Below are 14,366 nucleotides of genomic sequence, written 5' to 3'. Positions count from 1 at the left end.
AATTATATTTATGATACCGGAGTGTATATTTCTTAACTTTAATTTCTTTTACTCTTTATATCTACTTTTAGGGAAAGGGGTTTGATTTTTTTTATCAAAAGCTACGTTCTTTGGCTAAGTATTATGCAATAAACAATCTTTGTGAATTCATGAACTTTATGTGCAAATTAAGCTATGATATCATTTATACCTTGTTATTAATAATTTTATGTAGTTATTTTGTTCCTAAAATTACTATAAATTAATAGCTTATTAGTATACCATCTTGATTGTTATAAATTTCTAGGTTACTTTATTTAGTATCTTTTAAATTATTTTAGAAGATGGGCTAGGTTAGATGTTAGATTATTTGAATATGTGACACTTATGTATTACCTCACCGACCAGCCAAGTAGCATGATTTAGTGCCAATTATGGATGATCATGTCCTTTAGAATTCGACAGTAACGACTGGAAACCACTTCCGAAATTTCCGCCAACGGTCCACGGAATAATACGTAAGTAACAAATATGCAAACCACATGAGGACTTATCTGCCTAAGGGAAGGCATGCCTTTGTGGAACACTCCATAATGGAAACTGACTTGTATTTAAAAACTTTACACAAAGGGAAAACCAACCGTGCAGCTACACCATTAACTCGGTTTAAACATGGTGCGAGCTCCCAGTATTCAGCAATCTTTTAAGCAGTTATTAAATGTTTATGAGTATAAATGAATTAAAACTCAGACCTATCAAAACATGACCTTTTCACTTCAATGCATATAGTCTTAGTCTTCACCTTCTTTTCTCCCTAGTATCTAAATCCCAGCTGATATTTTAACAATTTCTTTAATGAAATTTTAAAAATTTTAGAAAGACAAGTTTCCTTTTCCCCCTCCTTTTAAGTATTTTGACATTAATTAATAATTTCTTATTACATGTTGTAACAGAATTTTTCATTTCTTTAATGCAAATTTGAGGAATACCTGTATTACAAAAAAGTTTAGCTTTTAGAAAATGCAGTGTTCTGCTATCAATGTAAATTCATTTACATCAAAAGGAATTTTTTAGGGGGGAAAGGCACTGTTTTATGACTGTAAATTATGCTTCTACAGTGAGGTTCAATGCTTAGATTTTTCATTCAGCATTCAAATGCAGATAAATTAAGTGTATACTACTGTGAAATATAAAAAATGAAAGATGCACAATGCCCACAAATATCACCTTATCCAGCCTTTAGTTTTGCAGCCGTTGATCATATATGTGAGGAAATAGAATGTTATTCACACAAAAACTAACTTTATGCATAATTAAAAAATGGTTCATTAAATAAAATCCGCTTTTAAAATTAGCATAGAAACATAAAACTTATTTTTTATGAAACAAAAAAGAGAGCGAGACAAAGAAAATTATACAACATTGTTTATTGACACATTACAAGCACAAACATTTTGTAACAAATGCTTAAATGGAAATTGTCAAAAATTAAGTTACATAAAAAAAAAATCATTTCCAATGTATGCTTTTTCAGACATAAAAACTGGCAATGAGGAAAAAAATTAAAACTGACAAAACAAATAAAAACAGGAATCAGTCTTATAGAATATTTTACACAGCCTTGTTAAATTAAATGTTTTGATCTAAAAGTTAGTTTTACAAACATCTTATGATCATGACACACTTTTCTAAAAGAAAACAAAACTTAACTAATGCAGACAGCTCAGTGAAATGGAATTCCTGTATCACATTTGGCACAAAGTCAAGAGTTCTAAAATGGAAGAACATGGCATTTCCACTTGGGGCTCATGCCAATCCAAATACTACACTGATGATGAAAATAGCTGCCTCATTAGACTGAGTGTAGCGCATGATTGCCAAGGCATCAGTTTCCTGAATTTAGTTTTACAAATATTTCTAATCTGAAGATATTATACAATTAAAACATTTAGAAGTTATACATAAATAATTTCACTATTTAATTAAATATATGCTCAGCACCAGGCTGCATTCAGTCTTTAAGACATGATTTATAAAACAAGTGAAAGAATATAAATTTTACAACTCCATACATTCTCATATTTGAAATTGAATTGTTAATACTTTCTATATAAAAATAAATACTGCTTTCCAAATATCTGGAAGACACACAGTTGACAGTTTGTTCAATATGTAACCAGCATATCAAAGACAACATTCTCAACATTTTTTCATTCAAGATGCACAAAAACTTGTTCATTTAATCAAAGAAATCTAAGCTTACAAACCAATATAAATTACATATTCTGCAAAAAGAAATCAGAGGGAAAATCTTAGCAAAACACGTTTTTTTCCTAATTAGCTAGATGTGAAATACATTAAGCAAATTTTTCTTTTGTTGAACACTGAGAAATTGCAAACTTACATGCAGCTTTATGATTCTGCCATGCAAATGAGTTAGAAAATTAAATGGCCAAATGATGAACATCTAAATGATTAAAACTTAGGAGGAATCGCCTTCCAGTTGAGCAAAATCTTGCAACACTGAAGCTGCATACTGGAGGCGAGAGCGAATGTTTGAGCTACATCCATGCTGGCAGAGAGCCGGCAAGGCGTAAGTCATGGAGTGTCGCTCTTCGTCAATATACATTACTGTTCCGTCTCCACCTATCACAATCTTCGTATGGTCCTTGAAGAAATTGATCTAAAAAAAAAATAAATATATTTCAGTTAATATTCCTAAAGGAATTTAAAAATGAAAAAAATATATATATTTTAAATACGAGGGCAATCCAAAAAAAAGGTCTCCTATTTTTGGGGGACGTACAGAAAGTTTTAATATGGTTGTTGGCAACACTGTTGTGAGTGGTGCCTTCTCTGCTACCACAGAAGCACGCAGGCGCTTCGCTCGGATGCTCAGTCTTGGCTTGGCAGCCATTGGAAATGGAGCTCCCGATAAACGTTGCCGCCAAGTGTGAAAAACACGCAGTTATTCGATTTTTGAACGCAAAAGGTGTTAAACCGGTTGAAATTCACCGCTATTGATGAAAGTGTATGGACAGTCGTGCATGGATGTCAAAAACGCTCACAAGTGGTGTAGAGAGTTTACAGCAGGTCGTACTGAAATTCATGACAAAGAAAGGAGCGGGAGGCTGTCAATTGCCGACGAGACAATTGCGAAAGTTGAGGAACTCATGCGTAAAGATCGGAGGATCGCTCTGGATGCTCTCTGCATTTTGGTTCCTGAGGTTTCCAGAAGCACCATCCACAGGATTTTAACAAAAAAGTTGCAATATTGGAAGGTGTGTGCAAGATGGGTGCCGCATATGCTGACAGAAGACCACAAACAGCAACGGGTTGATTCATCCCGCGAATTTCTTCGCCGCTATGGAGACGAAAAGGACAACTTCTTGGACTCGATTGACGCTTCCTGAAGGGCATGGCAGCAAGCTGGTATGACATGGGCATTGTAAAACTGCCACAGCATCTACAAAAATGCATCGAGCGAAATGGTGATTATGTTGAAAAATAAAGCATTCTTCAATCTTTAAAGTGATGTAGCAATTATAGAAAATAAACGGTTCTTTGTATATCTAAAAATATAGGAGACCTTTTTTTTTTTTTTTTTTTTGAATTGCCCTCGTACTTATTTTAATGCATAAAGAATTACTGCCTTGCGTGCAAGGAATAACAGCTATAAAACCTTGTATTCTGTTTTTAAGAAATTTGTCAGGAAGCAGTTGTTTGTTGATGAATCAGGTTCATTCTAAAGAAAGTGTGTTATCTATTGCATTAGAAAAGTCTGATACAACTATAGCACAATCAATATACAAATATCGATTCCAACTGGAACGTTGAACGATTCCAAATAGAATCGATATATTTTTACAAACTATAAAAACTGAAGATAAAATAGTTTTATGTCTGCATTTCAAGATCAGGATCTCTCATCTAAGACTGTTCAGGACAAGCCATTCTCACAAATGAAAACATTTTACACCATATCACAACCTAAACACTAAAACCAGATAAATGTTTCAAGTAGCAGTGTTTAATTGTAGACTAAATGTAAAAACAAACTATGAGAAACTGAGGCACATGAATTATAATTAACTGAAGAGGATTCAAATTTATAGTGTTTAAAAAACAGCAATAAGCATCAAATTTCAGAATAATGTTTAATGTCTTAATGCAAAGCGATGCATGCTGTCATGTTGAAATATGTTAGGATACATAGCACCATTAACTATAAAATTTCTATTTTCAATGTTGATGTCCATAAAGAAAAAACATTTTTTTTTTCCTGTTTGTACTTAAAATTATAACCAAGATGACAGAAAATTTGGTCATGAAGGTGTTATAAAGCATAAAGAATATTTGATACTTTTCCATTTCACTGGTGCAAATCTCGCCAGGCAGACTTTATTGGTGACTACACATTGTATACAGATAAGACCAGTGGCGGATTCGCCAAAGAAATCGTCGCTGGCAGAAAAAAATATGTCAACCCTAAGACCCCATATGATACGGCATATATATAAATTATCATTGTCATCACATCATCATAAAAAATAATGTTATAAAATAAAAATATACCTTTGCAGAAAAGTAACACTTTATACACATATATAACAATAAATAATTATATAAACAAAACAGTGATTGATTCATAAGTAGCCATTTAAATATTTTTTAATTCCAAGTTCCTGGGCAAATATTTCCTTCATTATATCTTCAGTTTTTGCTTTAGCCAAATTATCCTTCTCTATGTTCATCAATAGCGGTGACTCCAAATTAGCTTGCTTCATAGTACTTCTTAATTTACTTTTTACAATTTTTAATTTTGAAAAAGCTCTTTCGCATTCAACTTGGGTTATAGATAGGGTGAGTACAAACTTATAAGCAAAAAAGACATTGGTGTACGCATTACTATATAACAGGGGTGGCCAAAGTGCGGCTCGCGAGCCTGATATGGCTCTCGCAGGCAATTTGTGTGGCTCGTGCATATAAAATATATGTATGAAATATGGTAAACTAAAACTATTCAATGTCCAAAAAAAGTAATTAATTAGTTTAGACTCTTTTTACAAAGTTATTAGGGATTTCCTTCTATTTAAAACCTCCTCCATTACTTCTATAATGATGTAAATATAGAATGAACTTGTAACTTTTAGAAAATCTAGATGCGGCTCTTGAACATTCCTGAATTTAAACGTGCGGCTCTTACTGACATGAACTTTGGCCAACCCTGCTGTATAAATTATATTTCACGGGTAATTTATACATAGACAAGATGCAAGTTTTTCAAAAATTGCATATAGCTTTGGATAAATGCTCATTAATAGATAGAGCATTCTTTTCTTCTGGCTGAGTATCAGATTCAAAATAATGATTTTCAATTGAATTTTTTAGTATTTCCCATTTAATTACTAGGTCCTGATATTCAGCCTTAGATCATCCATTGTTACACCTGCATAGTGCCCTAATAATATAGATGAATAGTCAAAAGAGTTTGGAGACAGTAACTTCAAAACGTTCTTGGGATCGAGAAGTGATATCTTCATACGCTTCCTATGCCCTTTAAACTTACTTTCCATCAATGAAATGGTGTTATCTGATATAAAATTAAAAGCAGTAACTTCGTTTGATAGGGCAATTGAAATTACAGTCGGACGATTCTTCTACGTTAATTTGTTTCACTTTTCGACATCTTCTAGCAAGTAGTTCTTCTTTTATAATTATATCACAACCCAGCATTTCTAGATTATTATTGCAATTTGTTGCGAATGATTTTGATGTGTTAAATATTAAATTGAAGTTTCTAGAAATGGCTTTTAAAGAGCTCGTAGCCTCCCTAACCATATTATTACAAATTTGGTATTTAAAAAGCTAATGTTAGTTCAATTATAAATTAAATGGTTTTATTTCTCGTGCAGTACAGCGCGTGACAAATATTAAAAGAAAGCTAAGCCGGAAAATTGAAAATACAAGAGCGCATGCATTAAACATTTAATAAATATCTCTCTTTGATTTCGAGAAAGTACTAGAAAATTCTCGCGCGTGATTTTAAAATCTTATAAAAGGAGGAAGACCTCTCAGTTTGTTGTTGTTTAGAAAACTGCTCTTGTTGGCTCTAGCGAATTCATGGATTAGCTTTCTTTAGCTGTTTTGAATTAAGTTCTTTTGAACGTTTGAGTAATTATTGTGAATATATAACTATTGTGAGATATTGTAAAACTAAAAGAATATCTGAGGGAATTTAAGCATTTTGTGATAATAATAAATTTTTTTGTTCATTTTTCATCGGACTTGTGCATTCATTTCGTAATGAACTCGTACGCACGCAATAATATTCTACGCTAGCATGTAATTTAATCCTTTAGTCTGCCAATATTTCATCACTGGCTCAGTATATTGAAATATTTTCGAATATACATGAGCAGGCAAAATTATTCTAAAAGTTGGTATTTTATCCAGAATAGATTTTGCCATTTGTTGTATCTGTGCATTTTGTATATTATTGGAAGACATACTTTTGAGTGAAAATATTAATTTTACGTTCCCTCACGTGCAGTCATCTGTGTCGATTCGATCGTTTGAGTTTTTTGATTGGCCCGAAGTCCCTCCAGCCCACCAGGCATCTACCCAGTTGCCCGCTGGCCCTATCAGCCACTGTATAAGACATGTTAATAATGTTGCAAATCTCGCCAAGCACACTTAATTGACAGCAACACACAGTATACACATAAAAAATGTTAACAAATATAAGTTCTAAGAATTTTTTACTTTGGAGGCTAAAACATTTTAATACCGCTTAAAATTTTTTCAAAGGGTCTTTTGTTTCCGTCATCCACATAAATTCTGTGAGATGCCTTTCCAGATGATGATGTGCAGTTCCTCTGTGTTTCATATTTCACCATTTGACACTAGCCCACAATCTTTCTACTTTGTGTGTGTGTGTGTTTCACTTTCTAGATTGATAAAATTATATTTATGGTTCACTTTGAAATGTTCGAAACTTTCCTTTTCCAGTTTTTCAGTGCAGTATGATTTCCACAAATGGAAATATATTATAATACCTTTATCGATATTCTCCTTAATTGCTTTTAATATAATGTTATGGATCAGTTTGTCACCTTCACAAACAAACATTTATTTGTTTCACGGCAAATTACAACAAAGATCCACTGTTGTGGTAGAATCCATTCTGCATTGTTTTTGCACTTCATGAATCTACTTTTATCCACTTCAACGATCATATCAGGTTCTCCAATTTTATGTTGTTGATGTTGAAGCAAAGATTCCACATAGATCTTGCACATGCAGTAATTCAGTCCACAACTGTTCCGTGACTGAGTTTCAACTGCTTTTCACACTATTTAACTGAATTTAATTCTTTGCTCTAACCATAAATAAACTTCACGCACGACAAGAAACTCAAACTTCGATGACTCAAACCATGTGCCTTTCTAGCTACTTCTTTTACTGTGACAAGTTGAAGGTATGCAGCGCCATTGAATTTCATCTCTGAAATACAATTTTATTTCATTATTATTATCACAAGTAGCAATTTTAAGATTCTTCAATTCTCCCTCTGTTCTGGGCAAAGTTTTGTGGTTTGGAAGTACATGCCACAGACACTTTTTCTAAACCCTTTTTTTCATTTGTGCCATGTAATATAAATAAATAAAACATCAGAAATTATTTACCTGCAGAGTTCCAGAACTGAGCTGCATAATTATGGCATTTGGAGATCGCAACCATCTCTTCATTTGGGGAATCTTTTTCCTGACTAGTTCTGTAGACTGAAGCTCTCCACCCTTTGAAATAAAAGTACAAATATACATAATTATTCAAATAAAAATGCATATGTGCAGATATATTTGATGGATAAAACTAAGTCATAGCTTTGCTTTATTTCTAGTCACGGCTTTACTTTTATTTATTTTATAATATACATTTTCTTTCCAAATTTATGTATATGGGTTTGTAAAAAATATCCAATAAAGAAGAAATAAATTCTAATTTTAGGTAATTTAATTTTTTTTTTTAAATTTTGAAATTTATAAATTCTATATACAGTCTGCAGTAAAATGAATTTTAAATCTTTATACTATGGAAATAAAGTTATGAGTTAAAATTATGAAATTAATCCTCAAAGAATTGAATTCAGTTAATTGATATGAATTTAAACGCTATTCTGATCTCTTGAAGTACTGCTACTTTTTTTAATTTCATTGATGTTAATTGATATATTTTTACATCAAGTATCAGCTACATATCAGTTACTTTTTTCAGGGTTTGAAAGTCACTAAAATGATTCCAAGAGCATGATGTTGAGTCATACATCCATAAATTTAAAATCTTGTGTCCAGATAAAAAATAGCTAGCTATGAGCAGTCTAGTGTCATATTATATATTACTTAGCGAGTTATATTCTACATTACTTGGAAGGAAAAAGACTAAAAACTGTCCAGAGAAAATTATTAATGCATAATTAAAACCTGTACAGTCAAAAGTTGTTAATCCGGACTCGTCGGGACTTCAGCGATTCCGGATTATAGATGATCAGTTTAAATCTGGTAAGATGGCATGCAGAAATTACAAAATTAAAAATATGAAATAAAGAACAATTATGATCTAAAGGGTATCAAAATTTACAAAAAGAAAAAGCTTAATATTTATTTGTTTACTTTATTAAACATTTCCTTCAATGTAAGTTGCTTCGTTTCATGTGATAATACTTTCTCTTTAATTCTATTAAACAGACATAATTTCTTGTTTAGTTACAAAGTTCCGCTGTTCAAGTCCTATAATTGCTGTGTTGAGAATACCGACTAATTTGTCAATCGAAATTCGTTTTCAATAACCTCTGGGTCACTTTCTTCACTATTGGAAGCGAATTATAATGACGAGGAACTTGATTTAAATCATATCAAAGACAGAATGAAATACTACACTTAGTATGGAATTATAAACCAAATAAAATAAAAACATCTGCCCTGAAGATAAGGATAGTGCTGACAGATCAACTTCCAATCCGCCGCGTGAAATTGATAAACAGATTTCGGATCTCAAAACATACTTTCGCTTTGTAGATACGGGTTTTCATCCGCAGAGAACCCGTTGGCGCCGTTGCATTTTTACTCGCCAAGCTCGCGGTTCAGCGGCGATGAGCCGAGCCACAAACGTGATATTTTGTAAACGTGATTTTTAGTGCATGTAAATTCAAGTTAGCAGACAAAACAATATATTAAGCATATGGTAGTAAAAATTCACAGATAATAAGCATGTAGATGTAAAACTAACTTGTTAAACGTGATATACGAAAATTATATTAAATTCAAGTTAGCACAGAAAAGAGTATATTAAGTATAAGACAATATATAAGCATTTATAACGGAAATAAAAATTCATTTGAAAAATATAAATTAGTATTAATGTACTGAAATTAACCTGTTAAACATGATAAACAAAAAAAAAAAAAAAAATTTGTCTTAAATTCCAGTTAACACAGAAAACAATATATTCCTTACACCAGCAGTGGTTTGCTAATTTTGATGACCATGGTGATGCATCAAACTATTCTGTCATGTTAGATAATCAATAATCTTTTTTATTTCAACTTAATCATCTATTTATGTCACACCTGCCATCCTTTGAAAGGTTATTGTTAGAAAAGCATTAACAATATATTATCTTGTTAAAATTTTACGCCAGAAAATTGATTTATTCTCATAATTTTAGATGACAATAACCAATAATAAAAATAAAAGCATTACTTAGTTATTTAAATTGCTGGTTCTTAGAGCTGTTAATAATTAAGAACACAACGTGAACAGCCATGTTACAAATTAGCATTCACCCTTCTCGCCGTATTTTCTTCCTTTCATCCCGAACCGAGAACCGGCATCTATCTACGAAAATATTTCTATCTATTCGTTGTTCAAAAATTCAGAAAAAATAATAATAAATAAGAGAAGAATAATATAAATCTGCAAATGCGAACAACGACAGTGATAATTTAACAAAATGAACGCAAGAGGAATGGTTGCAAACTTCGAACAAGCGAATAGGAAAAATCCGCTGGGTTACCAGGTTTGAACTATTATCACCAAAGTTGGCGATGTTTACATTTACCGGGTTCTCTGCGGAAGTGCTTCCGTAGATACAAATTACATATTAGTAAATATATATCGGAAATTCTATTTGACATAATCTTTCTAATCCATCATAATCTAATAATGACGTTTCTGCCCCCCTCTGCCGCAGAGCAGCGTGAAATTGATAAACAGATTTCGGATTTCAAAACATACTTTCGCTTTGTAGTAAATATATATCGGAAATTGTATTTGACATAATCGAAAGTTCAAGCTTACTTTTATAAAAGTGCTCTAACAGTCTGCAAAAAATAATAAGCCGGATCCAATTCGAAGATTAAGGAACAACGCAATCGGCAACATTAACTGAATTAGATAACTTTAGCTTAGCGTATGACTCCGTTACAATTTAAACGCGCATGCGCACAAACATATTCGCAGCCGTAAGGGTCTTACGCGCTCTCGTAAACGCCTGTGCGCATGCGTGAACGCGACGCATGCGCAGAAAGTTTGTAGCTTTGAGGTCCGGATTATAGATCATTCCGGATTATGGGTGTCCGAATTAACGACTTTTGACTGTATATCCTTTTTAGATGGCTGAAAACTGTTTAGAGTTTGTAATATTACAAGTTAAACAATGATAAAAAGCAAAAACATAAGTTGGTAATATCATTATAATATGTCTTAAATTTTTAAAAAAAAATCTGGTACTGTATTACATACCCTAAATATATGTCCCTGATATAAAAGTAATAAAACTTATTTTAAAAAGTTCAAATTAAAATGTTATTTTTTCTAAATAAACTTTCAGTCAGATAGCAAACATAAAAATTCAGTTATATGAAATAAAAACTTACTTCTGTAAGATTTTCATCCATATATTGGGCAAAATATTTCAGTAATGTGAATCTTTCTTGGAGATGACTGGGAATATTGGAATGACTGTAGGTGCTAGTTTTTCCATTGGTGTCATGAAATTCTATTCTCCTGTAAATTAAAAAAATTCTTAAAATGTGTTAACATAATTGCTAATGTTTGATGAATAATTTTATAAAATACTAAATTAATTTAGCATTTAGTAAAAACACAAGGAGAATTTATGGATATAATGATTTATTAATCCTAAATATTATTTTAATGGAAGGTAAACAATGATATGAAAGTTTCGACTATGATGTGCTTAAATTTATATAAGGGCTTTTTATGATGATAAGCTTTAAATTCATATACCTACGAGGGCTATCCAGAAAGTAGATTACGTTTTGGAATAAAAAAATAAACAAAGTATAGGAAACAAATTTTATTATATACAGATGAAAGCCACACTCAAATACTACTTTTCTACATAGTCACCATACAAATTAAGGCATTTATCGTAGCGATGTACGAGCTTGGAAATTCCTTCATCGAAAAATTCGGCCGCCTGCGCCTTCAACCACTTCGTTACCTCTTCTTGCCTTCCATCTTGCACAAAACTTGTGGTAACCAAGCTTTTCGCTGATGATTTCGTGCAACAAACTTCGCGAAATTTGTGGAAAACTCAAAGAAAGTTCCGTTATTGTGAAATTTCGATTTTCACGGACTTTAGCATCAACTTTTTCGAGAAGTTCGGCGGTCACTATGCTGGGTCTCCCACTTCGATCTTCGTCGTGAACATTGGTTCGGCCATTTTGAAATCTTATGACCCACTGACGCACTCCACCTTCAGTGATAATGTTGTCCCCATACACTTCACGAAGCTGCCGATAGATTTCTATCGGTTTACAGTTTTTTGCAGTCAGAAACCTTATTACTGAGCGCACCTCGCAGCTCGCGGGATTTTCAATTAACGCAGACATTTCAAACCGTCACAGTATCTGAACAGAGCACAGCACGAACCTCTCACTAGCACGGCTAGATGCAGACTGAGCTGCGCAACGCTCTGACCCCAAGATGGCCGCGCTAGCCCCGCCCCTAGCGGACACAGACGGAAACGTAATCTACTTCCTGGATGGCCCTCGTATTTTACACAGTCCTAATATATCTGATAACTATATGCAGTTTTTATTTTAAACATAATAATTTGGTATAAGTTTAAAAATCATTGACATGAGTGAAATATTTAAGATGTGTTTTCTAAAATCAATTAAAAACAAATACTGAATAATGTTGCCAAAATATTACTTCTTATAATTTTAATGATTAATCTATTTGATAAGCAAAATTGGACTCCTAATTATTTTCATTTTACTTTATGAAAATGCTAAAAATTAGTATGAAGTAAAAGAATATATATTTACTATAAGTTGATTTTTCCCCTTATTTCACAGGTTTTAAATATACTCACCCTCGATTGGCAGAAAGACTCATTCTTGTGGAATCATTAAACAGAACTCCTATGCTGTGATCAGACAGTTGGAATCCAAAGCCATACTTGTTGGAATAATCAATCCATTTAGTTATGAAAGGACTTAGGTTGTAATTTAGAGGTGGTGGATTACTATCACAGTCTATAAAAGGAATATTTTATGAAGATGAAAATAAAGATCACATATGTAAATTTTTAAATTTCAAAATAATAATAACAGAACAAAATGAAAAAAACTCAGATTGTCATGAAAACAAATAGCATTACAATAAAAAAGATATTCCATGTACATCAGACACTTTATTTATTTATTTTGGTCTCAATTGTGATTTGGAAGATGAAGCTACAAAATAATAAGTCTAGTGCAACAACTATGTGTGATTTCATATATCTGGTGCTAAGAAATGGTAGTTGAAAATTTGTATGTGATCAAGTATGTAATTATAACATTATAAATGCTTTAAAAAGAATATTTAAAATAATTATTATTATTTAATGAAAAGTGACTCATGCTCCTCATGGGAAAAGCTTAGGAAATACTATTCAGGTAGGTTCTAGGAATCAAACTTGTGAAGAGCTACTCAGATATTGAAAGGCCTGCTTTTACGCACTTAAATCCTTAAAGAATAATTTTGCCAACAAAATTTTGAAAATTTATCTATAAATTAATTTAACTCCTCTTTTGATAAATAAGAATTTTTACTGTTACTCTAGCATAACAATATAGTGATAATGATAATTTGTTTGTCTTTCAACAAACTATATTTCAAGAAGAAATTCATTATCCTTCTGTACCAAAATTCAATTACATGAAGTAATTTTAAAACGATTGCTCATACTTTTTTGTTAAAAACTCATATAATATTCTCTATATAATGTTGAAACTTTCAGTACAATATTGAAAATCTTACTTGTTCAGATTTATAAGTAAACAAGATCTGGCAATGTTCCATTCATAACACTGACAATACTTTCAAATTAATGCTATCAGAATCTGATTCATAATATTTTAATAATTTACTTCAAAATAAAATTTTATATTTTTAAATATCTTCTTTCATAACATGTAATAATAGAGAAAAGTACATTTTCAATCATTAGTTTTAATGACATTTTTGTATATGTTGAGACTGATTTTAGTTCGCTTATTTAAATATAATTACAGCATCAATTATTTACTACAACAAATTCTTTATACCAGTTCTGATATTATTCTTATAAAGTTAAAAAAATCCTATGATATTTGCATGTTAAATAATTAGCTGAATCACAGCAAGATCTGATTCTATCAGTATATACAGTACAAAGTCTTTAATTCGGAATGATCTATAATACAGACCTCAAAGCTACAAACTTTCTGCGTATCCGCAAATGCATGATACGTTTACGTGTGTGCATGTGCGCTTACGCATGCACGTTTAATGTATAATGGATGGTATGAGCTAGGCTAAAATTATCTAACTATCTATTTCAGTTAATGTTGTAGATTGTGCTGTTCCTTAATCTTTTAATTGGATCCGGCTTATTAATTTTTGCAGACTGTTAGACCAATTTTATAAAAATTAAGCTTGAACTTTTGATTCTGTCAAAAAGAGTTTCCAATTCTGGAGTTGCCAAAGGATCTACAAAGCGAAAGCATGTTTCGATGTCAATCAAACAAAAAGTGGAATTGCAAATTTCGATTGACAAGTTAGTCGGTATTCTCGGCACAGCAATTACAGGACTTGAACAGTGGAACTTTGTAACTGAACACATACAAAAATTGAAAGAAATGTTTAATAAAGTAAACGAATAAATATTAAGCCTTTTTTTGTAAATTTTGATACCCTTTAGATCATAATTGCTCTTTATTTCATAAATTATGGTTTCATATTTTTAATTTTATAATTTCTGCATGCCATCTTACCAGATTTAAATTGATGATCTATAATACGGAAAAATCCCTAATACGGAATCGCCGA

At 31.7% G+C, this 14,366-nt stretch overlaps 1 protein-coding gene across 1 annotated transcript in view; it reads right to left on the bottom strand.

Moving 5' to 3' along the window:
* Nucleotides 1–1,387: 1,387 nt before the first annotated feature.
* Nucleotides 1,388–14,366, bottom strand: part of LOC118186915 (serine/threonine-protein kinase PLK1-like) — a 278,218-nt gene continuing 265,239 nt past the window's right edge. The window contains exons 10-13 of the mRNA XM_085821671.1: nucleotides 12,385–12,547; nucleotides 10,916–11,045; nucleotides 7,668–7,778; nucleotides 1,388–2,662 (exon numbers count right to left, since the gene is read on the bottom strand). Of these exons, the coding sequence (XP_085677797.1) occupies nucleotides 2,462–2,662; nucleotides 7,668–7,778; nucleotides 10,916–11,045; nucleotides 12,385–12,547 (605 nt within the window). The 3' untranslated portion in view covers nucleotides 1,388–2,461. The remainder of the gene's footprint in view (nucleotides 2,663–7,667; nucleotides 7,779–10,915; nucleotides 11,046–12,384; nucleotides 12,548–14,366) is intronic.

Source organism: Stegodyphus dumicola, chromosome 8, assembly GCF_044657685.1.
Source record: "Stegodyphus dumicola isolate Sdum_Otavi_A_Nest chromosome 8, ASM4465768v1".
NCBI classification, from domain to species: domain Eukaryota; kingdom Metazoa; phylum Arthropoda; class Arachnida; order Araneae; family Eresidae; genus Stegodyphus; species Stegodyphus dumicola.
Note: the sequence above shows the minus strand (reverse complement) of the source record. Positions and strands in the feature narration are given on the sequence as shown.